Source organism: Mastigoproctus giganteus, chromosome 2 (genome assembly GCF_048544385.1).
Source record: "Mastigoproctus giganteus isolate SK-2022 chromosome 2, ASM4854438v1, whole genome shotgun sequence".
Lineage (NCBI taxonomy): Eukaryota > Metazoa > Arthropoda > Arachnida > Uropygi > Thelyphonidae > Mastigoproctus > Mastigoproctus giganteus.
Genome location: NC_143576.1, coordinates 51,894,420 through 51,922,182, shown reverse-complemented (window position 1 = coordinate 51,922,182; position 27,763 = coordinate 51,894,420). Strand labels below are relative to the sequence as shown.

At 40.6% G+C, this 27,763-nt stretch overlaps 1 protein-coding gene across 2 annotated transcripts in view; it reads left to right on the top strand.

The window, feature by feature from the left end:
• Window positions 1–27,763, top strand: part of LOC150089301 (uncharacterized) — a 251,559-nt gene that overhangs the window by 40,708 nt on the left and 183,088 nt on the right. For both annotated transcript variants that reach the window (XM_090368481.1, XM_090368480.1), the window contains exon 2: window positions 16,058–16,146. In XM_090368481.1, the coding sequence (XP_090224607.1) occupies window positions 16,058–16,146 (89 nt within the window). The remainder of the gene's footprint in view (window positions 1–16,057; window positions 16,147–27,763) is intronic.

Genomic DNA, 27,763 nt, shown 5'->3' with positions numbered 1-27,763 from the left:
TGTAGTACCACACAGTTGGTACGTTTCTCTGGGGTTATTTCTACCCATATGCAGTACTTTGCATTTGTCAAGGTTAAACTTCAGTTGCCACTTCTTAGCCCATCTGCCCAAATTATCTAGATCCTGTTGCAGTAGCAGACTGCCATTACTGTCATTAACAACCCTGCCAACCTTTGTATCATCTGCAAACTTCGACATTAAGCCTGATATACCTTCATCAATATCATTGATAAATATACAAAACAACAGTGGACCTAACACCGAACCCTGTGAGACTCCACTAATAACATTAGTCCAAGAAGAGCAGCACCTATTGATTACCACCCTCTGTCTTCTTGCACTTAACCATCCTTTTATCCATTGTAGCAACTTACCCTTAATACCATTCTGCTCCAATTTGTACAATAGTCTTCCATGCGCAACAGTGTCAAAAGCTTTCCTGAAATCCAAATATATGATATCAAGATTGTTTTTTGCATCCAGTTCCTTTGTAACCACATCATAATATCCTATCAAATTTGTCAGACAAGACTTTCCCTTAACAAACCCATGCTGTGTCTGAATTATTGCTGCAGTCTTGTCAAGATGATCCTGGAATGCATCTTTAACCAGTGACTCCATTATTTTACCCGGAACAGAAGTTAAACAAACTGGTCCGCCTTTGATCCTCCTATGTGAATTGGGGTTACATTTGCACTTCTCCAGTCTGTGTGTACCTCCCCTGAGTCCAAGGAAGCTCTCATAATTATGGCTAATGGATTGCTTACTTCCTTTGCTGCCTCCTTTTATATAACTGTATAGATCCCATCCACCCCAGGTGCCTTTCTTGTATTTATCTTCAACAATTTCTCCTCTACTTTACTCTCAATTATTACAAGATCATCTAGTTCACTGCCGGTGTTTACTTCATCTATGGCATTCCCCGTCCTGCATAACGCCTTATGTGTGAATGTAGATGCAAAATATTGATTTAGTTTGTTAGCTTCCTGAGCAGGATCATGAACAGTTGAACCATCGATATCAAGTAGACCAATCTGATTCATCCCCTTCCCTATAGAGTTTACATAAGTAAAGAACTCCTTGCTGTTTTTCTTTGCGTCCCTTGCCACAGGTTTCTCGTAATCTGCCTTCGCCTGCCTAACCTCCTTTGAAACTTGGTTACAGATCAACTTATATCTATCATAGGCTTCTGTGTCACATGTTAATTTATATGTATCCTATGCATTTTTCTTCTCTGCCATATGTCTCATTAGTTCATCTGACATCCATTTAGGCCTGAACCTGGAACAATATTTCTTAGTTGGTATGTAAAGCCTAGCTTCCAAGATAAGTTCTTTGAATGCTTCCCATTTTGGGTTTGCTGTTGGTAACATCATCAGTTGGTCCCATTGTATAGAATTTAAATACTGTCTGAGACCATCGTAGTCACCTTTACGAAAGCAATAACCCTTCCCTTTACCCCTGATGGTAGTTACCTCCTTGAGTAAATCCCACTTCAGCACACTGTGATCACTGCCACCTAGTGGTTCCTGTATCTGCAGATTCTTAATGCATGAAGAATCACTACTGATAATCAAATCAAGAGTATTGCTCCCTCTAGTTGCCTCCCGAACATGCTGATTTAGAAAACAATCATCCAATAAATCCACAAAAGCCTTGGTAGTGTGTGAGTGACCAACCCACAAATTCCAGTCAATATCTGGGAAATTAAAATCCCCCATTAGAAGACTCTCTGATTTACTGGCCCACTCTATTTCCCTGTACAGTTTCTTATTATACTCATCAGAATCATTAGGCCTATAGCACACTCCAACTCTCAATTTTGATCTCCTAATGCTTATGTCACACCAAACTGACTCGACTCTGCACTGTCCAGCGATGTCGACTGGCTTTACTTTCTTGAATTTTATGTGTTTCTTAACTAATACCATCACCCTCTCCTCCCTTCTGTCTTTCCCTACTGTAGACATTGTACTTCCCAAATTTCTGTTCTGCATTACTTACATCTGTGTGACACCACATCTCTGATATCCCAACAATATCCGCCTTTGATGCTTTGAGCAATACCTCAAATTCATCAAATTTATTTACCAAACTCCTAGCATTGGTGTACACGCAAGTATACATGCAACTGTTCTTTTTCTTAGCTACCCTAACACAACACATGTGTTTACTTGTACCCCAATGACTCCCAGCAGTCTCTGAAGTAACCTGCATCTTATTTTCCAAGCTGCTACTCATTCCAATAGAAGCAGTGCAAGAATCACTTTCACCTTTTCCAGTGGCTACTGTTAATCTATTAGTCCTTGTATTCTCCCCCATCTAGCAATTTACCGACCCACCTAACACTGCCTCGATAGCATCAGCAAACATTCTTGCACCCTTTCTATTTAAGTGTATCCCATCCCTGTAGAAGCTGTCTCTCCTGTTAACAAGTACAGACCAGGCTGAAAAAAATTCCACCCCTTGAGCCTTGCACAATCTTTCCAGGGCCGAATTGATCGACAGGGCTCTCATCATATACTCCCTCCTATCGTGTCTGGGCAGAATTGCAGACACTTTCAAATTCAACCCTAATTCACGGCTTTTTTTTCAACAGTGATCTGTACTTGTTAAGTAATTCTGCCGGTCTCCTACTCTTAATATCATTAGTGCCAACATGTACAACTATATTACCCTTTGTGCCCTTAAAAGATGATATCCGCTCTACAACGTCATCAACCTTTGCCCCTTGGAGACATACCCATGATCTAAATTTATTAACCTCTGAATCTCCTCCCTACAACCACCTACCTACAGGATCTACTTCTGAAATTGACTTGTCAATTTGCTCACCATCCATCTTTCCAATCATGACATGTTCTCTATTAACCGATCCTTTTAACAGTGATCACTTTCCGATTATTTGCTCCTTTCAAACAGGGATAACTCCAAATCCTGTTCAATGATCCACTTGGAAGTTTAAAATGGCGAACTGGGATGGCTATTCTGCTCAAATACACTTAGACAGACTTTATGTTCAAAAAGAACCTATTGATGATGTAAATAAATAAAAAATAAAAAAATAAATTTTCTGTTTAAACTCCGGCACGACAACCAAGTCAGTAGAGTTTACAATAAATCGTCAATACAAATATTTATCATATTTAGTAGTACTTACATCATAATCAGATTCTGTCTGCTGCTAATACCTACATTCCAAAATCCAAGACATATCGCAATTATCAAAATCACCCGTTGGAATGCAGATTGCTTCATTGCCAAATATGAAAAAAACCAGCTTGGAATACTTTCCTTAAGAATCCCACCACTGGTAACCTCATTGATTATAAAAGGCTTGAAGCAAAAGAAAGGCAAATTAGATGGAAAGCAAAACGAGATGCATGAATTGCTTTTGCCTCAGGCATCACAAAAGACACCGGCTCACACCTCATCTGGAAAAGAATTCAGGCAATAAACAGGAAATTCGGTCTGCCCTCTCCAATACTTCATTGGAAAGGGAAAGACCTATGATTATTATTTGCTAATATTAATTCTAATGATTGTTATTATTATTATTAGTGATATGCTGTAAGGTCCTTGAGGTTGTCACAGACATTCTTTCAGATGTGACATTCAAGTCAAGTGGACCCAATTTCAGCGAAGTCCGGACGGTCTGTGACAGCCAGATCCTCTGCTTGTACCTTCATGATGGTGGAACTGTTAGTAATCCTGGGTATAACCTCCAGGCAACAAGCACACTGTGGGTGACCACCCAGGTGTGAACAAACATAATCAGGGGTCGAGGTGTGGTGCCTACACCACATGTAGGAATGCCACCCCCCTCTGTGTTACCAGGCAATACTAGGTGGTAGATGACTCTCATCAACCGGTACAATACCACCACTTTGCCTATTGGAGGCTTGAAGTGGTGGAACCCATGTTTAGTCTCCAGAGCTAAGTTCCGGTCAACCTTTTCCTATCTCTTCCATCATGCAGTATGATTGATGACATTTTTGGGGTAATGATGAACATCAAAGTGAGATCTGATCTTCCTTACATTTCGAGGGTACAGCTCTAATACGGTTTTCGCAGACTGGCCCCTCGATGTGGACACCTGTAAATGGTGAGCGGACCTCCCAGTGATGCTGCTGGTTTTCCAGATTAGCATCACTGGGATCTAACGCCCATACCTTGGTTCCAGGGTTACATTGTTGGAATCCGGCGTGTGCAGCCGTGTGCCACGACCCGTGGAATTCGGAAAGGAGGATCCTGGTGGTTGAGGGGCCCAGCCTTATTACACCACTTTCGCGCCTGCTTCGACAAGACGGGTGGTTCCAAACCGGCCCGTCTGGGATCAATTGGCGGGTGGTTTTTACTGCTAGGGTCAACTGCGTTCCAATAAGTCTCTCTCCCTTTGGTCCTGGGATGGGATCAAGGCTTATTGGAAACGTGCGCATGGTGCTTCTAAGCTAACTTGTCATTCCATTTGTGTACGCACTACCTGCTAGTTCACGGGTGGGCGTCCCCTCGTAGGGCTCCGTGGTGGGTGAGGTACGTAGGACATTGGAAATTTTTATTTTACTCCTCATCATCATCATCAGCAGCCATTTTCAATCCACTGCAGGATGAAGGCCTCTCCAGCAACTTTCCAGTTCCTTCTGTTTTGAGCACTGGCCATCCATTTACTACTCAAAAACTCATGAATTTCATCTATCCGTCTCCGCCTTTGTCTTCCAGGTTTTCTTCTAGCTCCTCTTGGGTACCATTCTGTTATTTTCTTAGTCCATCTATCATCATGTCTTCGAGCTATGTGTCCTGCCCAAGACCATTTTAGTTCTTTAGTTTTGATAAGAATGTCCTTTACTTGAGTTTGCTGCCTAATCCATGTGTTTCTCTTCTTATCTAACAGTCTGATTCCCAATATAATTTGTTCCATTCTTCGCTGTGTAGTTCTTAGCTTCTCTTCCATTCTTTTGGTGAGTGCCCAAGTTTCACTTCCATAAGTCATGGTGGGGAGTATACATTGATTCATTATTTTACGTTTCAGACAAACTGGGATATTGCTCTTCAGTATGTGACTATATTTCCTGAATGCTATCCATCCAAAATTTATTCTTCTCTTGACTTCCAGCCATTTATCATTATTACAGCTAATAACTTGTCCCAGATAAGTATATGACTCCACCTTTTCAATTACTGCTCCTTCAATCATTATTTCCCTTTCTGTGGCATACTTGTTCATCATTACTTTTGTTTTAGCCATATTCATCTTTAGTCCAAAATCCTTACTAACTGTGCATAACTGATTAAGATTTTCCTCTAATTCTTTGGGATCGTGGCTTATGACCACAATGTCATCTGCAAATCGTAAATGGTTTAGGTACTCTCCGTTCACATTGACTCCTTTCTGCGACCAGTCTAATCTTCTGAAAGCTTCCTCAAGGGCACTAGTAAACAGCTTCGGAGATATTGTGTCTCCCTGTCGAACTCCTTTCTCGATTTTAAATTTGCTACTGTCTTTGTCTAGTCTAATAAAGGATGTAGCACTCTCATATATTTTCTTCAAAATCATAATATATGGAGTATCTATGCCTTGTCTTTCCAGTGCCCCAAACATTGCCTTATGCTGTATGGAGTCAAATGCCTTTTCATAATCCACAAATGCCAGGCATAATGGTGTTTTGTATTCATTTGCTTTCTCCATTAGCTGTGATATTACGTAAAGGTGATCCATAGTTGAGAATCCTGTCCTAAAGCCAGCTTGCTCTTTCGGTTGATTCTCATCAAGTATTCTTTCTAATCTGTTAGTAATGACCCTTGTGAACAACTTGTAGATATGGGATAACAAGTTAATTGGTCTATAATTTCCAATTTCTGATTTATCTCCTTTCTTATGCAGCAAAACTATGATTGCATTATTCCACTGCTTAGGCATCACACCTTTTCTAATGCACTTTGTGAAGAGCCTTGCCAGTTTTTGTGTTATGTGTCTTCCTCCCAATTTTAACAACTCTACAGTAACTTCATCTTCCCCCGGGGCTTTCCGATTCTTCATTTTCTTCAATGCATGTTCTTCCTCATCAGGAAGAATATTGGGTATATTGTATGTGTTGCTACTTTGCAATCCAACTTCCCCACTGCTAGTAGCATTCCCTCGCTCCTTGTATAATTCTCTATAGTAGTCTTCTGCTATTTGAATTATGCCTTCTCTGCTGTTTATAAGTACACCATCACTATTCTTCAGTTTCAGTATCATTTGTCTTTCTGTATTACTGCTCATGGCTGCTGATTTAAATCCTTTGTTTTCCCTTAATGCTTGTTTTACTTTTCATGTGTTAAATCTTCTTATGTCCTCTCTGAGTCTCTTTCTAATGGCTTTGCATAACTCAGTATACCCAATTTTCTCCCTATCAGTGTTTTTCTTGCTCTTCATTTGTCGTCTTTGGTTCATCATGACAAGTGTTTTACTCCTATGAGTATTATAAATTCAAATTCTTCTGGGGCCCCAACAAGGCCCTACCTAATCGAAATGATGACGCAGAAAACACCTCTGCAAAAAGAGCCAGGACTGAGGTTACGCCGCCACCACCATCATCAGTGACACCGCTTTTCCTCATTCTCCATTCCACCGGAGAGCAGTCAATTGGAAAGATGTCACCCTTCTTTATCCAGAAAGGATTAGAAGGGTTGGCAGGTTCACCAAATTTGGTTAAACGACTGCATTCTGGCGACCTTTTGGTTGAAGCTTCCAACAAGCTGAAAAAATCTTGAACTGTACATCCATAGGGGGAATACCTATCACCGTAACCTCCCACAAAATTCTGAATTCTTCACGAGGTGTTATATCAGAGTGGGACCTTCTTCATGTCTCTGAAGAAGAGATCTGCTCTGAATTAAAAGACCAAGGAGTGATAGCTGTCAAGAGATTATCGATACGGAAGGATGGGAATCTCGTCCCTACTCGAGTTCTTATCCTCACGTTTAATATCCCACAGCCTCCAAGTTCCATTAAGGCAGGCTATCTAAACTGCCCAGTGAGGATTTATATCCCAAACCCACTGCGGTGTTTTAGATGCCAAAAATACTGCCACTCATAAACATCTTGCCATGGTAACCCTGCATGTGCTCGATGTGGTGACAAAGACCACGAGAGCAAGCTCTAAACCGATCTGTATCAATTGGCAAGGAGAGCACCCTGCCTACTCTAGAGCATCCATACCTCCTAGTGCTCCACCACTACCAAAACCAAGTGGAAAAGAAAAGCCAAAAAGTTCAGAAGATTGACCCGTGATACCAGAAACAATGGATGTAGAGAATAAGGAGGTACAGGATGAATCAGTCTTGGAACTCTTTGCAGAGGAAAAAATGGACACGGGAGACAGCGTCCTTTCTTCCCCAAAAAAGGTAAATCCAAGACTGAAAAAAGTGAGCACTCAGCACCTCGGAAGCCGCCTGATGGACCCACCAAGCCAAAATAATGGCCAAATTCTTACAATGGAATTGTCGTGGATTCTGGCGAAATACTGATGACATCAAGGCCCTCCTGCAAAAGCACGATCCAGTTTGCTTTTGCTTGCAGGAGACTTGTCTAAAGGCAAATGCTGATCCCACCATGCATAACATCACAATTTTTCGTAAGGATAGAGTTGCGGATGATCCTGCTGATGGAGGAGTGGCTATCCTTGTGGGCAACCAGACCCCAGTTCAGCCCTTGCTAGTTACAACCAGCATAGAGGCTGTTGCAATTCGCCTTTCATTGGGATTTTTATTAACCGTCTGCTCTATTTATTTGCCACCTGGGACTAACATCTCCCAGGAAGACCTTGATGATCTTGTAATGCAGTTGCCTCCCCCTTTCTTACTTCTTGGGGATTTTAATGGACATAACACCCTGTTGGGGTAGTGCTAACGTCAATGGAAGGCGACGAGACCACGAGAGTCAACGAGAGGCGACGAGTCATAGAGCGTATGCTAAATGACAGTGACCTTCCCCTTCTAAATACTGGAACAAACACCTTCTTCCACATGCCTACCCGTACTTTTTCTGCCATTGTTCTCTCTATCTGCTCCCCTTCTCTACTCCCTTCACTCACTTGGGAAGTGGAAGTAACTCATACGGAAGTGATCACTTCCCTGTGATAACCTCGTTATACAATGAGACCGTGTCTTCCCTTCAGGTTACCATGGTGGAAGATTGATCAGGCTGACTGGTCTGCCTTCCAACATCAGTGAAATTTTGACCTCAGTACCGTCAGTCAGAGTCTATCAATGATGCAGTAATATACATCACAGAAATTATCGTCCAAGCAGCTGCGAATGCTGTTCCAAAAACATCTGCCCGATTTCCACCATTTTCCAAACCTTGGTGGAATTCAAAATTCACAGCAGCAAAAAAGGCTCAAAACAAAGCGTGGGGGATATTCCGCCGATATCCTACCACTGTTAATCTAATAGCCTTCAAGCGTGCACAAGCCAAAGCACGCTACATTCGCCGTCAGAGTCAGAAGGAATCATGGATCCGTTTTACATCATCTATTAACCAAGGCTACCAACTCTAAGGTTGTCTGGGATAAAATCAAAAAAATAAAGGGAAAATGTACATCCCACCCTTCATCGATCCTAGACTATAATAGATGCACTATTGCAGAGCCCACTGCAATAGCCAGTGCTCTTGGGGAAACTTTTTCAAACTTCTCTGGGATATCATCCTATTCCCCAGAGTTCCTGGTCCTGAAACATAAAACAGAAAAAGAGGCACTAAATTTAACATCGAAAGGCATTTTTTTCTACAACGTGCCTTTCACTCAGCAGGAACTAAAAAGAGCTCCCTACAATTCCGAGGCAAGTGCTGTTGGACCAGATGGCATCCATTATGAAATGCTTAAACATCTGTCACCTACATCTATGGATCGCCTGCTTGTTCTGTATAACAGAATCTATATAAAACAGCAATTTCCAGATTCCTGGTGCATGGCACTTGTGCTTGCCTTTGCGAAGCCAGGAAAGGATCCTAAACTCGCTACTAATTACCATCCTATAGCTCTGACGAGCTGTCTGTGCAAAGTCCTGGAGAGAATGGTTAATTTTCTGTTAATGTGGTATTTAGAATCGAATGATCTTCTCTCCAGCATCCAGTGCTGCTTCCGAAAAAACAGATCGCTTAATTAGACTGGAAACATCCATCTGGGATGCTTTCCTAAAACGCGAACACTTGGTGTCAGTGTTCTTTGACATGGAGAAAGCGTATGACACAACTTGGAGATTTGGCATCTTAAAAGATTTGCATAGCCTTGGTCTTAGAGGGCATCTCCCCATTTTTATTAAAAACTTTTTAGCCAATCGATTTTTCCAAGTTCGTGTGGGATCTTCACTCTCTCGCCCCTTCTGCCAAGAGGAGGGAGTACCACAAGGATCAGTATTAAGTGTCACCCTTTTCGCCATCACGAACAACTTCCTCCAATAGTAAACAGTGCCCTCTATGTTGATGACTTTAGCATATTTTGTCAGTCATGCAACATGAGGGTTATTGACAGACAGCTGCAACAAGCCATCAATCGCCTTAATTCCTGGGCACTTGCTAATGGCTTCAGGTTCTCGCCGGAGAAGACCGTTTGTGTACACTTTTGTCGTAAGCGTAATCTTCATCCTGAACCTAAATTAAGGCTCGGACAAAATGCTATTCCAGTAGCGGACTCAAAATCCTTGGGACTAGTATTTCATAAAAAAGCTGACCCTTTCTGGATCACATCCGTCAACTCCGTACAAAGTACACAAGAGGCTTGAATATTCTGCGCTCTCTTTCCTCTACATCTTTGGGTGCGGATCGATGCACCCTACTACGCATCTACCGTGCACTTGTACGATCCAGACTAGATTACGGGTCACTGGTATACAATTCAGCCAGAGGCAGTGTACCCTTCGTTGGCTGGATCCTGTACATCATCTGGCTCTCCGTACCGCTATTGGAGCATATCGAACATCTCGTGTCCAGAGCTTATACGTCAAAGCAAACGAACCGCCGTTATCGCTTCGACGTAAGCAGTTGTCTCTAAAGTACGCTTTAAAACTGAAATCCCTGCCAGACCATCCTACGTGGCCATTCGTTTTGGGCCACGATGGGAAAATTTGTACAACACCCATAAGACTGCCAATCGTCCTTTTGGTATTCATCTCCAAGAGCTACTTAAAGAACTTAATATCAAGGTAGACAAGGTTGCCCAAACACTGAAGCAACCCCTTCCACTCTGGCATGCTCATGTCCCGGCATGTGACTTGTCCCTTAGAAATTGGGGAAAGTCGGACACTCCATCATCTGTCTACCTGCAGCTTTATTCAGCACACCGAGCTGAACATTCTGACTTCACGCCAGTTTACACAGACGGTTCGAAATCAGAATCATATGTGGGATCTGCTGCTGTCTTTACAGACAGCACTACATCGGAGCAGATTTCCTCTGAATGCAGCATATTTACTGCAGAGCTGCACGCTATAAAGTTAGCCTTGGATCACATTAGTCAATGCCTATACCAACGGTTCATTTTATATTCCATTCTCTCAGCATGTTACCGGCTTTAATAACTGTCAGATATAATTCTCATCCAGTTCTGTCTAGCATTCAGCAGAAGATTCACTTCATCCGTGAACGTAAATATGATATCTGCTTCTGCTGGATTCCTAGCCACGTTGAGATTAGGGGAAATGATTTGGTTGACACCGCAGCCAAATCAGCAATTCCCAATAATAACCGCTGCCTGTCAGTCCCCTATACAGGCTACAGGCAAATAATACATGAGAAGGTACACTCCCAATGGCAAGATTCGTGGAATAGACAGACTATGAATAAATTATATCGTATAAAGCCTGTAATTGAACCGTGGCAGTCTAGTCTGCGCAGGAATCGTAAGGAGGAAGTTGTTCTTGCCCGGACCCGCATAGGACATAGTCATTTGACACATTCGTTTTTGCTGAGGGCTGATGACCCTCCCATGTGTGAGTCCTCTGGCACGATTTTATCAATTAGACACATTTTAGTTGGCTGTCCAGATTTTAGCAATATCCCTTTAACAGCTTTTAGCCATCTGACTGAGCCGTATACACTCAGTCAGATTTTATCCGACAATGACCATGTGTCTGCTATTTTTAGCTTTTTGAAATCAGTAAACCTTTTCACTCATATTTAAAAAATCTACCTTGTTATTGTTACTTTTTTACTGATATTTGTCTTTTAGTTTATACTTGTTTTTATGCCTTCACTTAGTGACCTAAATCATTAGGCCACTGAAAATTTTACTTTTTATGACCAGGTTTTGGCGCATTATAGCCTTAGTCACTAATGCGCCAATAAAACCCAAGCAACAACAACAACAACATCGCAGACTGGCCGCTAGTTAGTACACCGGACCATACCTATTGGTAACTCTATAGGAGGCTTCTGGATCATCTAGAGTATAATCTTGCTACCTCTACTCTGCCAGATAGTGATTGGAGGGAGTCCGAGTAGTGTGTATGCGGGGGTGGGTGGGTATTGTCGAGGCATTTCATTACTTCATACAGCATGCCCCCCCCACTTTTTCTTACTATTGAATACACCATGAATTGTCAACCTAATAGAGTAAACTTATTTCTGAAAAGATCTAAACCCTCCAAACACTTCCTAGTTCATTTCACAAATATACGTGGTCTCAATTCTAATCTCAACGATTTGAATTTCCACTTCAGTCTGCGAAACCTCATGTACTTTTTCTGACAGAATCTCAGTTATCAGTTGATTCAACTACTACTGATCTCAGTTGCCCAAATTATTCGCTGTATGATTCCTTTCGCCTCAAATGTGGTAATTGTGCATAGGTCCGTTCCGATACTCCCTGTCAGAGACTTAGTAATTTGGAATCTCCTCTTTTCGATCTTCTCTGGCTTAAAATCTCTCTACCTCATTGTGTCAAATTCATCTGTTGTTCCTACCATTTTTCCAGCTTCATTAATCACTTGGAGCTCTTTGAATTTCTCTCTTTGCAACTTGACTTTCTCGAGTCCAACTTTCATATTAGTGACGTAATTTTCCTTGGTGATGTTAGCGTTCACAGCTCCATCTAGCTTCCATTTTCTAGTCACATCGACTCAGCTGGTCGAGAGGCTGAGGCATTTGCAATTACTAATGTCCATGCACAGATTGTTCATTTACCTACAAGAATACCAGACAATCGTAACCATACAGCCAACATGCTTGATCTTTTTCTCACAAACAACCCTTCTAAGTACACGGTCAAAGTGACAGGTCCTTTAGGCACTTCAGATCACAACTTGGTGATTGTCTCTTCTCCAGTGGAGTCTTTATCTTATGGCTATTCCCAACCTTATGGTGTTTGGCATTACAAGAATGCAAAATGGGATGACCTGAGAGACTTCTTTTCTTCTTTTCCTTGGTCGGATTACTGTTTCAAAACTTCTAATGTCAACGTTTGCTCAGATCGTGTCAGTGAAATTATTATTGCAGGAATGGAATCCTTTATCCCACACTCCACTTTAAAATCTCGTCCTTTATCTAAACTTTGGTTTTGCAATAAATGTGCTAAGGCTGTTCAAGAGAAGAAGTTGCATATCATAATTGGCTTGCTTCCAATTCTTAATTTTCATTTTCTGCCTACACCATTGCTCGCAACAATTGTAAAGCAGTTATTAATCAGTGTAAACTAGATTTTGAACAGGCCAAGAGTAGAAAACCTGCTTCTTACCCTAATGGTAGCCAAGTGTTCTGGTCTCTTGCAAAACCTTTTGGCCACAACTTTTTCCCATCTCTGCTACCACCCCTGTCAAAAACCAGATGGTTCTGTTGTCACTTCAGCCAAGAATAAAGTTGACCTACTAGCATTCCATTTTTCTTCCAACTCATGCAGTAATGATCTTGGTAAAACACCTCCCATCGTTACCAAAACACTCATTCAATGCTTCCTGTGGTCTTCCATAAAAAGGATGTCAGAAGGATTTTGACGAATTTTGATGCTAAGAAAGCTCCAGGTTCTGATGGTATTGCTCCGCTTGTTCTTAAAACCTGTGCTCCTGAACTTACTTCTGTTCTTTGCCTTTTTTCGCTTTCTTATTCCAAAGGTGTTTTCCCTTCTCCTCGGAAATTTGCTCATATCCAGCCAGTTCCTAAAAAGGGTGACAAATCCCTCCCGTCCAATTATCGTCCCATTGCAATTACTTCTACTCTTTCTAAAGTAATGGAGAAATCATTTAACTGCCAACTCTTAAACTACCTAGAAACCTTCAGTCTGATCAACAATCGCCAGTATGGATTCCGTCAATGTCGATTCACTGGTGATATTCTGGCTTATGTTACCCATTTATGGATAAATTCAATGCAAAAGTTCAGTGAAACACAAGCAGTTGCTCTTGACATCTCAAAGGCTTTTAATCGTGTTTGGCATAAAGGTCTTCTAAAGAAGCTTCCATCTTATGGTTTGCCAACTGTTTTTAGTAATTGGTTATCCAGTTTTCTCTCTGATCGCTCACTGAGGGTGATGTTAGATGGCTCTCTGTCTTCTAACTTCTCCACTAATGCTGGTGGCCCCAAGGTTCAGTTCTTTCCCCCACTCTTTTCCTCTTGTACATTAATGAATTTCTTCCATTGACTGGAAATCCTATCCATAAATTTGCCGATGATAGTATAATGCATTCCGCTTTCCATTTTGAGAAACATTATCGTGCTCAATCAGTTTCAAGTTCTTGAATATCTACTACCAATTTCTTAAATGCCGATCTTCAGGTAATTCACCAGTGGGGCAAAGACAACTTAGTTGATTTCAATCCTTCTAAAACTGAGTCTTGTCTTATATCCCGCTAAAAGGATTCTTCTGCTCCTATGCTTATCTTTGGTAACACTCCTATTTCTAGGCAAAATGATATATCTCTTTTGGGGATTACCCTGACTTCTAATCTCTCTTGCACAAGCACATTACAAATATTGCTTCCTCTGCATCTAAAAAACTTGGTTTTCTCTTTTGCTCTCGGCTTTACTTTTCTTTCATACAGTTCACTCTGTACAAATCGCAAATCCGCCCTACCATGGAATTTTGTTCCCACATCTGGGGCAGTGCCCCCAAAACCTCTCTCAGACTTCTAGATTCTGTTCAAAAGAGGGAAGTTAGGTTAATTAATGACTCATCTCTAACTGCATCTCTCCACTCTGTCTCATAAATGTACTGTTTCTGCTGCATGCCTTTTCTACAGATACTTCCATGGGCACTGTTCTTCTTAATTGGCTTCTATAATTCCTGCTCTCTCTTTCAAAACAGTCCGAACATGTGCCGCCACCAGCCAACATCCATTTACTGTCCAATTTGAAACTCACAGAACCAACTTTTCATCTTCCTCGTTTATTCATTCAAATGCCGTTTTCTGGAACAACCTTCCTTCATACGTATTTACTGAAAATTACAGTCTACAGAAGTTCAAGACTAATGTCAACAAATATCTTCTTTTGTCTTCTCAACCTCCAACCCAAGCACGGTACTAAGTACTATAGGTTCTTGATACCTCTTGTGTTTGGGGGTTTCATAAAAAAAAAAAAAAGGTCTAGTAATTGTTGAGCATTCGTTCATAAGCATTTTGTATTTCAACTCGTGTACTGTTTAAAATTGTCCTAAGTAATTTCTGCATGTAGTAAAAATTTTAAAAGTGCAACTATGCCTAGACCCATGATGAGCTTGGAGAAGAAGCTCGAAATTATTTAAAGGATTAAAAACAGAGAAAGGGCGTTGATCATGAGTTGTGCTTTAGAATTAACGAATCCACAATGTGCACTATTCATGCAAAGAAGGGCCCCATAAAGTCATCTATGCAGCATTCAAGTCCTCTAGCTGCAAAATCCATTAATTAATTTGGTAAAACAAAATAAAGAAAAGATGGAAAACGTCAGCGGCTGCTTAGCATAGCCAACAAACTGATGTCATCTTTTCTTTCTTTTATTTTATTTTAACTTTTTTTATAATCTTTTTCTTTCTTTATTTTATTTTACATTTTTTTACAATATGCTAATTAATTTTAATTTATTTAACATAGCTGTAGTGAGCTTAGCTGCTTGACACTGCTTATTCTGCCATTTATAGACTGTTTAATTTTGTATTTTATGTTCTTATTTATACTTTGTTTTTCAATTGGCAGTTGGCTTTGCGCTGTGAAAGTGCTTAAGTTATCTTGGGTTTTATTGTTCACTCCATACCCCAGTCTCTCTTTAGTGAGTATCGGTTTGATACACCCAGGGTCCTCAGCTGGACATTATCATTCTTCTCTTTCTTGGTGATTCCCTTCTACTTCTCTGTCTCTCTCTCTCTCTCTGGGTAGCTCTGAATTTTTTTTAGCTAGCAGCATAAGCTTCAGGCTTCCTTGCACTATATGGCTAATAATAATAATAATAATAATAATAAGGGCCACCATTATGCAAATCTATTGCATTGGCAGGCTGATAGCATTCTGTCAGTTGCTGTCCAGTGCATTGATTTGTGTGACTTTCAAAATGCAGTGATTCCACATTGTTGCCCTGCAGCCTTCTGATAAGACAGAACACAGTGGTTGCCTGTTTTTTTAAATTTTACTTGTTGTTTTAGCTGTTTCATTTATTGTTCCTCTGTGAGGTGGATTGTTTACAGTGTCAAAGTTGTGATATTTCATGTTATTTGGCTTAGGCATTTTCTGGGAATTCTGGTCTAAATCAGTTTATAATTGGTTTGTAAATTATGCTGTAGTGGCTTTAATTAAGGTATTTTTCAAAATTTTAGATATGTATTCTTTTCACAAAACTCTCGCTTAATTTAGTTCCCCCCCCCATTCTCTTTCATGTTTCTTTATTTAACTATTAGTTTTTGTTGTATTCGACATTTGCATGGTTATCCATTCTACTGACATTTTAATTTTATATGTAACTTAATTTATATTATGTTTCAGGCAATGTGTTGTTGGCTATGCTAAGCAGCCACTGATGTTTGCCGTCTTTTCTTTCTTTATCTGTTTTTTACAATCTGCTAATTAATTTACACACACAGAATATACCTCATTAAAGTATTTATTCATTTTATAGGGTGCAACATCAGTCTGAAGAATGGCTTGACAGAATTAAAGATGATTGCATTTGCATTGCATCTACTCAATTTACATACCACCTCAAGGGTATATAAACCGCATTATTTTCTTTTTAACTTATTTATATTTATAAGGAATGTAAAACTTTTGATATTATTTTCTTTTAATGTGCATACTTACTTACTTATTTGCATTCATGCGTGTGTGTTTAGACTTTTCTGTATTAAGTAAATAACCCCAGGGGCTCACATCTTGTGAGTATGGGCTTGGCAAACTCAGGGTCCTCTGCTGAATATCATTATTCTTCTCTTTCTCTTTCTTGCTGATTCCTTTCTCTCTTTGGCGCCTCCGTAGCCAGGTGGGAAGGAGCAGCAGTGCGTATCATATGCTTCTTGATTATACCGGGGTTCGAGCCCGTCACCACCAAATACGGAGGATGCGGAAAGGTCAGGGAATGACCACCGCATATTCCGGAGCAATATGGCCTTAGTTGCTAATGCTCCTAAAAACCAAACAACAACAACCTTTCTCTCTCACTCTCAGGGTAACTCGGGAATTTTTTTTTTTTTTTTTTGACTGGTGCAGCATAAGCCTCAGGCTTCCTTGCACCATATGGCCAATAATAATAATATTAATAAAGGGGTCGCGATGGCCCAGTGGTTAAGACACTGGACTACCAGCCTGATGGACCCGGGCTCGAATCCCGCATTGGTGGAAGCGAACACGTCTCTATTATTTCAAAATCCAAATGGGAAGCATTCAAAGTGGGAAGCATTCAAATTCAAAATGGGAAGCATTCAAAGAACTTATCTTGGAAGCTACTAGGCTTTACATACCAACTAAGAAATATTGTTCAAGGTTTAGGCCAAAATGGATGTCAGATGAACTAATGAGGCATATGGCAGAGAAGAAAAATGCATGGGATACATACAAATTAACACATGACACAGAAGCCTATGATAGATACAAGTTGATATGCAACCAAGTTACAAAGGAGGTTAGGCAGGCGAAGGCAGATTACGAGAAATCCTTGGCAAGGGATGCAAAGAAAAACAGCAAAGAGTTCTTTACTTATGTAAACTCTAGAAGGAAGGGGATGAATCAGATTGGTCCACTTGATATTGATGGGTCAACTGTTGATGATCCTGCTCAGGTAGCTAACAAACTAAATGAATATTTTGCATCGACATTCACACATGAGGAGTTATTCAGCGAGAGGAATGCCAGAGGTGTATTCAACTCTAGCAGTAAGCTACGGAATCTTGAAATAACTGGGAGTAAAGTGGAGGAGAAACTGTTGAAGATAAACACAAGAAAGGCACCCGGGGTGGATGGGATCTATCCAGTTATATTAAAGGAGGCAGCAAAGGAAGTCAGCAAACCCTTAGCCATAATTATGAGAGCTTCCTTGGACTCAGGGGAGGTACCCATAGACTGGAAATGTGCAAATGTGACCCCAATTCACAAAGGAGGATCAAAGGCTGACACAAGTAATTATGACCTGTGAGCTTAACTTCTGTTCCAGGAAAATTAATGGAGGCACTGGTTAAAGAAGCACTGCAAGATCATTTAGACAAGACTTCAGTTATAGCTCAGACACAGCATGGTTTTGTTAAGGGGAGGTCTTGCCTGACCAACTTGATTGGATACTATGATGCAGTCACAAAAGAACTGGATGCAGGGAATAACTTTGATATTATATACTTGGATCTTAGAAAGGCTTTTGATATTGTTGCACATGGAAGACTGCTACACAAATTGGAGCAGTGTGACATTGGAGGCAAATTGCTGCTATGGATAAAGGGGTGGTTGAGGGGGAGAAGACAGAGAGTGGTAATCAATGGACACTGCTCATTGTGGACTGATGTTATTAGTGGAGTCCCTCAGGGCTCAGTGTTGGGTCCATTATTGTTTTCTGTATTTATAAATGATATTGATGATGGTATATTGGGCTTAATGTCCAAGTTTGCAGACGATACAAAGGTTGGCAGGGTTGTCAAGGACACTACTGACACTATGCTGCTGCAACAGGATCTGGAAAGGTTGAGCAGATGGGCTGAGAGGTGGCAAATGAAGTTTAACATTGACAAATGTAAAGTACTACACATGGGAAACAGCAACCCCAGAGCAACGTATCAACTCTGTGGTACTACACTGACAGTGGTAGAGAGTGAAAGGGACTTGGGGGTGGTTGTGCAGGCAGATATGAAGTTCTCTGAGCAGTGCAGACGGGCTGCAAGAGTAGCTCATGGAGTATTGTCAATGATATACAGGAATTTTTCCAGCAGGGATAAGAAGATGATTATTCCATTGTATAAGGCGATGGTCAGGCCACACCTAGAGTACTGTATACAGGTCTGGAGGCCTCATTTCAAGAAGGATGTAGAGCTGCTGGAACGAGTACAGAGAAGGGCAACAAGATTAGTGAATGGAACAAAGGGGTGCTCTTACGAAGAAAGGCTTAAGTTTTGCAAATTACAGTGTCTGGAGACTAGGCACCAGCAAGGTGATCTGATAGAGGTGTATAAAGCCTTGTATGGTTTAAGCATGCTCAATGCTGATGGGATTCTTCCTCTAGCTCAGAAAAATCACCTGAGAGGGCATAAATTCAAATTGAGGAAAGACAGATGTAGGATAGACGTGCGGAAATTTGCCTTTAGCCAGCGGGTGGTTGGTTGGTGGAACAGACTTCCATCCCTTGTGGTGGAGGTTGATAGCCTAAATAAGTTTAAGGCTCAGCTGGACAGGTATTTTGAACAAACAGAGGGATGAAGTGGAAGTGGGTTTTTTTTTTTTTTGGCTGATGCTGCATAAGCTTGCTTTCTTGCATCAAATGCCTCTACTAATGCTAATTATGCTGGGAGACCGATATAATAATAATATGAAATGATAAAAAAAAAAAAAACATCGCAAAAGATACCACATTGGACTTACCTTCCCCAAGGTCTGAGTGACAGCTGAGGCAGATAGTGGTGCCATCTGGTGTCACTCGCGAGAACAAAAATAAATAAATAAACCACTGGACGAAGCTACACAAGTCCACCTCCATAGATGGATGATATTGTAGAAAGCTATTATTCATACTGCATCGAGTGTGGCATGGGATAAAGTCACTCAGCAGACTAAAGAAGAACCATCGTCACGAAGAACCTAATAGCTCCTGCCATCTTGGAAAAAATCAAGCAGGATGTCAGCGATCAACTACAAAGCACAAAGAATATGGTCCATATGGAACCAGAGGAGGAACAGCAAAAAGAAATACAACCAGAGTAGCTGAAGTGGAAAGAGATGAAGTCATGCTATCCAGAATAGAAGACAAGTGGAAGAAGGCCCTAACAGAATTCGAAGGAATGGACCCCACAAGAACCCACGTGATACCTAAGCAGAGGCCAAATAAAATCCTGTGGAGAGAAACAGACCACCTCAATCGGCAAATAATGCCACATTACCTTGACAACAATGGTGCAATGCTGGAGGCTATCCACACATACTGTATACTGTGCTGCCATAGCAGCTACTAGGATTAATGGAAAAGAAATGGATACCAGCAGCAGAAGAACTGAAAAGAGAAGGAACCGCCAGCTTCCAAAAGAAGACTTCAACAGAACAACCAAATCTTCGATGAGGACCAAAAAGGCTTCTACAGGAAACTGGGTGAAGATGAGAAAGCAGGAAATGGACCACTGAGAAGAAGACGATAGAGCAGTTCTGGGGGAATATCTGGAGCAGTGAAGTAAGCCAGCAGTGCAACCTGGATACAAGTAGAACGGAAGAAAACCAAGTGGGAGATTCGAGAAGAATAAAACAGTCGATCAGCAACATCCACAACTGGCGAACCCAGGGAATTGATAACATCCACAACTACTGGTACAAGAAACTCACCTGCACACACAAGCACCTAGCAGAGCAGTTCACTCGAATGATAAGGCACCTGGAAACAATCCCGAAGTTTCTCACTGAAGGAGTCACATATCTGAAGCCTAAAGATGAAGATACAAGAACCTGGCGAAATACAGGCCAATCACCTGCCTCTCAATGATGTACAAGATCCTGACCAGCTGCATAACCATGAAGATATCAGACCACTTAGAGAGTCAGAACATAATGGCCGAACAGCAGAAAGGATGCGAGCAAAGGATGCAAGGAGCAATTAACCATAGATGCTGCAGTTATGGAGCAAGCCTTCAAGAAGCACCACAACCTATACACGGCCTACATCGATTACCACAATGCTTTCGACACCGTACCTCATAGCTGGCTAATAGAGACCCTGAAGATCTACAAGGTCAATCCGATAGTGACAAACTTCCTAGGAGCAACAATGGCGAAATGTAGTACCACCATTAAGGTTGAGAACATCACAACCAGGTCAATCCCCATTAGAAGAGGAATCTTTCAGGGAGATGCTCTGAGCCCACTATGGTTCTGTCTAGCACTCAATCTGCTATCCACTATGCTCAACGGCAGCAAGTATGGATATAACCTCAAAGAAGAAGAAAGAACCTGTACACCCTTACCCACCTGATGTACATGGATGACATCAAGCTCTACACAGCAACCGAGAAGCATCTACTCCAGATCACTGAAGAATTCAGCAAGGACATCAGGATGGAATTTGGTCTAGAAAAATGCAAGACCCACACACTGCACCGCTGACTGGGCTAGCTGCCTGGCAACCTAAAAGGTCGTGTTCTGCCTCGGGCTTGGATCAAAGTACTGCAAAAACCTTGGGAGGTGCATTATGACCACAGAAGCTGATGTGCCAACAACTACCAAACAAAAAAAAAAAAAAAAAACACACACACTGCACCAGGAAAAATTAGTTGGCCGAAACTACCAGCTGTTGACTGGTAAAGAGATCGAAGCTATGACAGAAGGAGAGAACTACAAATACCTAGGGATGATGAAGGCTGAGCAGTTAGACCACAAGGAAATCAAAAAGTGCCTTACTGAAAAATATCATGAGATACTCAGAAGCCTGCTGAAAGCAAAATTGAACGGAGGGAACACAGTTAAAGCCATAAACACCTATATAGCTCCATTACTAACATAGACCTTCGGGGTCATAGATTGGACTAACACCGAGCTAGAAGATATCGTGCGAAAGACAAGGACAGTGATGACCAAGAGTCGCCAACACCACCCAAAGTCAGCATTGGAAAGAATAACAATACCTCGGAAAGAGGGAGGAAGGGGCCTGATAAACCCAATAGAACAACAGAAAACAGCGAAAGTTAACCTGAAGGATTACTTCGAGAACAACACAGCACCACTCCATCAGGCCATAAGGAAGATAGATGTGGTATACCCCACTCGACCTAAGCGAGAAAACCCTTCCCGCCCAGACGGTACAAGAAACAAGTTAGAAAGATGTATAAAGAAGACATTCCATGGCAGACACTACAATGACATCCATCAAGATCACATCGCTATCACTGCTTCCAATGCACGGCTCACAAGCGGGACGCTCTTCCCCGAGGCTGAAGGATTCATGCTGGCCATCCAAGACCAGGTAATCAACACCAGAAACTATAGAAAATACATTGCAAAGGAGCCCGGAATGTCAGATGCCACACGTTGACGATGCCACTTGGCCTAAGAAACAATCCAACACATCACCGCGGGGTGCAAGGTGATCACCCAGACAGATTACACTCATAGACACGACCAGATAGCCAGGATAATACATCAGAAGCTAGTGAGGAAATACTAGTTGGCCAAAGAAAGTGTACCATACTACAAGTACGAACCCCAGGCAGTACTAGAGACCCGAACCAACAAGCTGTACTGGGACCGCACTATAATAGCAGATAATACCATCCCGCACAACAGACCGAACATTACCCTTGTGGACAAGATGGAAAAGGCTACCTACCTGATTGACATAGTGGTGCCCAACGGTAGCAATGTCCAGAAAACCCATGAGGAAAAAATTAGGAAGTACACGAACCTGAGACATGAGATCAAGAAGATATGGCATATGCAAGAAGCAACTATCCCAATCATCATGTCAACCACCGGTATGGTACCAAAGACTCCACATAGCAGCAATAGGTCCCCCAGAGAACAGCTACAAGGAACTCCAGAAAGACGCAATCCTGAACACCTGTAGGATAGTCAGAGATTTCCTCGACCGACAGTAACACCAGACATTACAACCACCCTATGTACTTGGTAGCAGTACCCGTCACGGAGTGGTGCCTCCGTAGCCAGGTGGGAAGGAGCTGCAATGCGTAGCACACGCTTCTTGATTAGACCGGGGTTCGAGCCCGTCACCACCAAATACGGAGGATGCGGAAAGGTCAGGGAATGACCACCGCATATCCTGGAGCAATATGGCCTTAGTTGCTAATGCTCCTAAAAACCAAACAATCAAACAACAACCGTCATGGAGTGGAATCCCCCAATCAGGGAGAAATAATATAAGAGCAAAACAACAATAATAATAATAATAATAATAATAGGCAAAAGTGAAAATGTTTGAATGGAATAGCAAGAAAAGTAGGACAGAGGCCCAGATCAGATTAATGCCATCATTGATTAAACATTACATCACTCTGTAAAATAATTATAATAGTATTTTAACAATGTTTAAAGAAAATTAATGTATAATAAAGCTCTAAGGCCAAATTAATAAAACAACAGTGTATTAAGAATGCCAATAAGGATGATACGATTTTAGAATAAAAGTGTACACAGTGAGCCATGAGGCCAAAAGACATAGATAGCCTGAGCTGGCTTAATTTGTTATACACTATAAATAAACAAACAATTTGTAATAAAATATAATTATGATGATCAGGCCAATTACTGATATTAACATTAGTAGAGGCATATGATGCAAGAAAGCAAGCTTACGCAGCATCAGCAAAAAAAAAAAAAAAACACTTTCACTTCACCCCTCCGTTCGTACGAAATACTTGTCCAGTTGAGCCTTATATTTATTTGGGCTATCAACTTCCACAACAAGGGATGTAAGTCTGTTCCATCAACAAACTACCTGCCTGCTGGCTAAAGGCAAATTTATACACATCTATCCTACATCTGTCTTTCCTCAGTTTGAATTTATGTCCTCTCAGGTGATTATTCTGAGCAAGAGGAAGAATCCCATCAGCATTGAGCATGCTCAAACCATTCAAGGCTTTATATACCTCTATCAGATCACCTCGCCGGTGCCTAGTCTCCAGACACTGTAATTTGCAAAACTTAAGCCTTTCTTCGTAAGAGCAACCCTTTGTTCCATTCACTAATCTTGTTTCCCTTCTCTGTACTCATTCCAGCAGCTCTACATCCTTCTTGAAATGAGGCCTCCAGACCTGTATACAGTACTCAAGGTGTGGCGTGACCATTGCCTTATACAAGGGAATAATCATCTCCTTATCCCTGCTAGAAATATTCCTGTATATCATTGACAAGACAATGAACTCCTCTTGCATCCCGTCTGCACTGCTCAGAGAGCTTCATATCTGCCTGCACAATTACCCCCAGGTCCTTTTCATTCTCTAACATTGTCAGTGTAGTACCACAGAGTTGAAACGTTGCTCTGGGGTTGCTGTTTTCCATATGTAGTACTTTACATTTGTCAATGTTAAACTTCATTTGCCACCTCTCAGCCCATCTGCTCAACCTTTCCAGATCTTGTTGCAGCAGCATAGCATCAGCAGTGTCCTTGACAACCCTGCCAGCCTTTGTATCGTCTGCAAACTTGGACATTAAGCTTGATATACTATCATGAATGTTATTTATAAATACAGAAAACAATAATGGACCCAACCCTGAACCCTGAGGGACTCCATTAATAATATTAGTCCACGATGAGCAGTGTCCATTGATTACCACTCTCTGCCTTCTCCCCCTCAACCACCCCTTTAGTGGCGCCTCTGTAGCCAGGTGGGCAGGAGCAGCAATGCGTAGCACACGCTTCTTGATTAGACCGGTTCTAGCCCATGACCAAACTTTGCAAACCAAAGGAAATGAAATAAAGTGAACAGTGAGAGCCAATAGAACTGAAATATTTACTTAGTACATCCATTAGCTATAACGTAACTTGGATTTATATTATTGTGCCATTTGTTAACTGCAATAATAATAATAGCTTTGTTAAGATTATCTTTAATTTTAAAGATAAACGTTTATGGAAAATCATTCTTAATCAGCTTAGATCTCAAGTCTCCAAGCAATTCAATAATATTATTTATGTTATTACATAATTTAATCAATCTAAAGCTCTGTGAAATAATTATATTGCTGTGAATTCTTTTTGAAATATTTGAATGCCAGTGTGTTAAGCTAATGTATTCAAAACTAAATTCTTAACATTTGTGATATACTTTAGTGTATAATTTATTATCTATTTTATAAATATCTATATCTAGATATATAGCTGCTATGGTACTATTTTTATTTGTACATTCTAATTCTAATTTACGTGGATAGTGCTCGACTATGTCTATCAGAAAGTTGGATTCATATTAGTACAATAACATCATCAATGTAGTGGTAAAGAATTAAGTTTCTTTCAAAATAACACAACTAAGGTTAGCAACTCTGCATGAGCTGAAAGCCCCCATTGCTATTCCTATATGTTGTTTATATACATTACTACCATTAAATGTATAGCATTAAATAAACATAAATTAACGATGCTATCCCAGTAATACTGGTTACAAGGTAATATGTTTTGATACTCTTTATAATAGTATACAGAAAGGTGATTTGATACTGAAACTGAAGAATAGCGATGGTGTACTTATAAATAGTAGAGAAGGCATAATTCAAATAGCAGAAGACTATTATTGAGAATTATAGGTGTGAGGGAATGATACCAGCAGTGGAGAAGATGGATTGCAAGTTAGTAAGACATATGACATACCTGATACTTGAAGTTAAAAGATACCAGATACTTATGAAGTAAAGTTGAAGGAATAGGATGAAGAGAGCCATCTATTCACCCTACAAGAATTTATCATATCTAAGCACTTTGCTATACTGGTGACTAACCCCAGCCTACATAAATTCTTTGCTGTTTGGATAATATCTGAGTAGTTGAATTCTCTCCCAGATTCTGGGAAAGAATTCAACTACTTAGTGACATGCTAAGCAGATCTAGACTTGGTGTTGCATTTTACAATAAATTCTGAGTCTATATGGTTCTCCGGTATGACTCTTGTACGTTTTTGGCAAATTCTTTGGTTTTAATGGTCTCTTTAGATTTGCCTTTATCAATATCAAATATTAAAATGTTGGGGTCTTTGGTCCGTCAGTTTTAGACGTAAATCAGTTACTAGGGGATCATTTTCATAGGTGATCATAGGAAATCAAATGTTTCTCTAGTTCTGCCTTTAACTTACTCAATGATGTCCATTTCCACTTACAGTTTTCCAAACCCCATGTATTTTTTCTGACAGAATCTCAGTTATCTGTTGATTCAACCTCTGCTCATTTCAGTTGCCCAAATTATTCGCTGTATGATTCCTTTCGCCTCAAAGGCGGAACTTTTACATATCCCCTCAAAAGTGGTACTTGTTCATTTCAATATTCCCTATCAGAGAATCGGTAATTTTGAATCTCCTCTTTTCAATCTTCTCTAGCTTAAAATACGTACTCACTCCTTTATCATTTAACCCCTCCTTTATTTCCAATAAAGGAGTGAGGTAATTTTCCTTGGTAATTTTAATGTTCACAGCTCCAGTTGGATTCCATTCTCTAGTCACACAAACCCAGCTGGTCGAAATGCTGAAGCTTTGCAATTACTAAAGACCTTGCACAGATTGTTCATTTACTTACCAGAATACTGGACAATCCTAACCATAAAGCTAACACGCTTGGTCTTTTTCTCACAAACAACCCTTCTAAGTACATGGTAGGAGTGGTCCTATAGGCACCTCAGATCACAACTTAGTGGTTGTTTCTTCTCCAATGGAGCATTTATCTCATGGCTATTCCCAACCTTGTGTTCTTTGGCATTACAAGAATGCAAAATGAGATGACCTTCAAGATTTCTTTTCCTTGGTTGGATTACTCTTTCAAAACTTCTGATGTCAACGTTTGCTCATATCATTTCAGTGAAATTATTCTTATAGGAATGGAATCCTTTATTCCACATTCCACCTTAAAATCTTGTGCTTTATCTAAACCTTGGTTTTCCAATAAATGTGCTAAGGCTGTTCCAGAGAAGAATGTTGCAGATTGTAATTGGCATGTTTCCAATTCTTCAGTTTCATTTTCTGCCTACACCAAAGCTCATAACAATTGTAAAGCAGTTATTAATCAGTCCAAACTAGATTTTGAACAGGCTAAGAGTAGAAAACTTACTTCATGCCCTAACGGTAGCTGAGTACTCTGGTCTCTTTCCAAAGCTATTGGCCACAACCTTTGCCGATCTCTGCTCCCACAACTATTAAAACCAGATGGTTCTGTTGTTACTTCAGCCGAGGATAAAGCTGACCTGCTAGCATCCCATTTTTCTACCAACTCATGTATTAATGATCATGGTAAAACACTTCTCAGCATTCCCAATATGCTCAATTCGGTGCCTCCTGTGGTCTTAAATCAAAAGGATGTTAGAAGGATTTTGATGAATCCTGATGCTCAGAAAGCTCCAGGTTCCGATGGTATTTCTCCACTTTCTCAAAACCTGTGCTCCTGTTCTTTGCTGCCTTTTTTTTTACTTTCTTATTTCAAAGGTGTTTTTCCTTTTGCTTGGAAGTTTGCTCATATCCAGCCAGTTCCAAAAAAGGGTGACAAATCCCTCCCATCCAATTATCGTTCCACTGCAATTACTTTTACTTTTTCTAAAGTAATGGAGAAATCAATTAATCGCCAACTCTTAAACAACCTAGAAACCTACCATCTGATCAACGATCACCAATGTGGATTCCATCAGTGCCAATCCACTGGTGATATTCTGGTTTATGTGAATATTATTACATAAAATACAACCACGTGTTACAAGTTGCAGCTCCGCTGAACGAGAATTTTTTTAGCCATATTTAGCCGCTTTATTGACCAATTGTTATATCAATTATTTTCTACAAGTAGCTTATAGATCTAGTCAGGATCCTTAGTTTATTCTGAATTGAGACAGCGAGATTTGAAAGTTAATTAATACTTAAGTATCCGTAGATTTACCATTCATAACTTGCCGCCATTGTTATACGATACAATGCTATATTCCAAACTAGATAGCATAGTATAGTATAGTATAGTATAATATGGTCAATCAATCAGTAAAATCTATTAATCTTGATAAACTTCATTGTCAATTAAATTGTACTTTTTAACTAAATACATATAACGACTTAGATAACAAAGGTAACATAATAAATTAATACATAACTTGATATGGAAGTTATATAAACGGAACTCGTAGATAATACTCAATACTGAAAAATATATATAGCGTTATAACTGTGTTGGGATACAAGTTTGGGGTTATAATTTTATACCGAATTTGATATTTTATTGAAATTAAATCGAAATCATGACTCAGTCCAGAGCAGCAAAGCAAAAGGCTCAAGCTAATGGGAGCGCTGTGGTTCGTGGCAGAACTGAGGGGGGCAGTTGCCCTCTGACTCGTAGCCTTTTAAAATGCACTGCTTGCATGATGTTTGTGGATCAATTGGGTACGGGACATGATATTGCCAGGGGGGATATCTTTGTGTGTGCGCAATGTACGGAGTGTAAGGATCTAATTTGAGGGTCC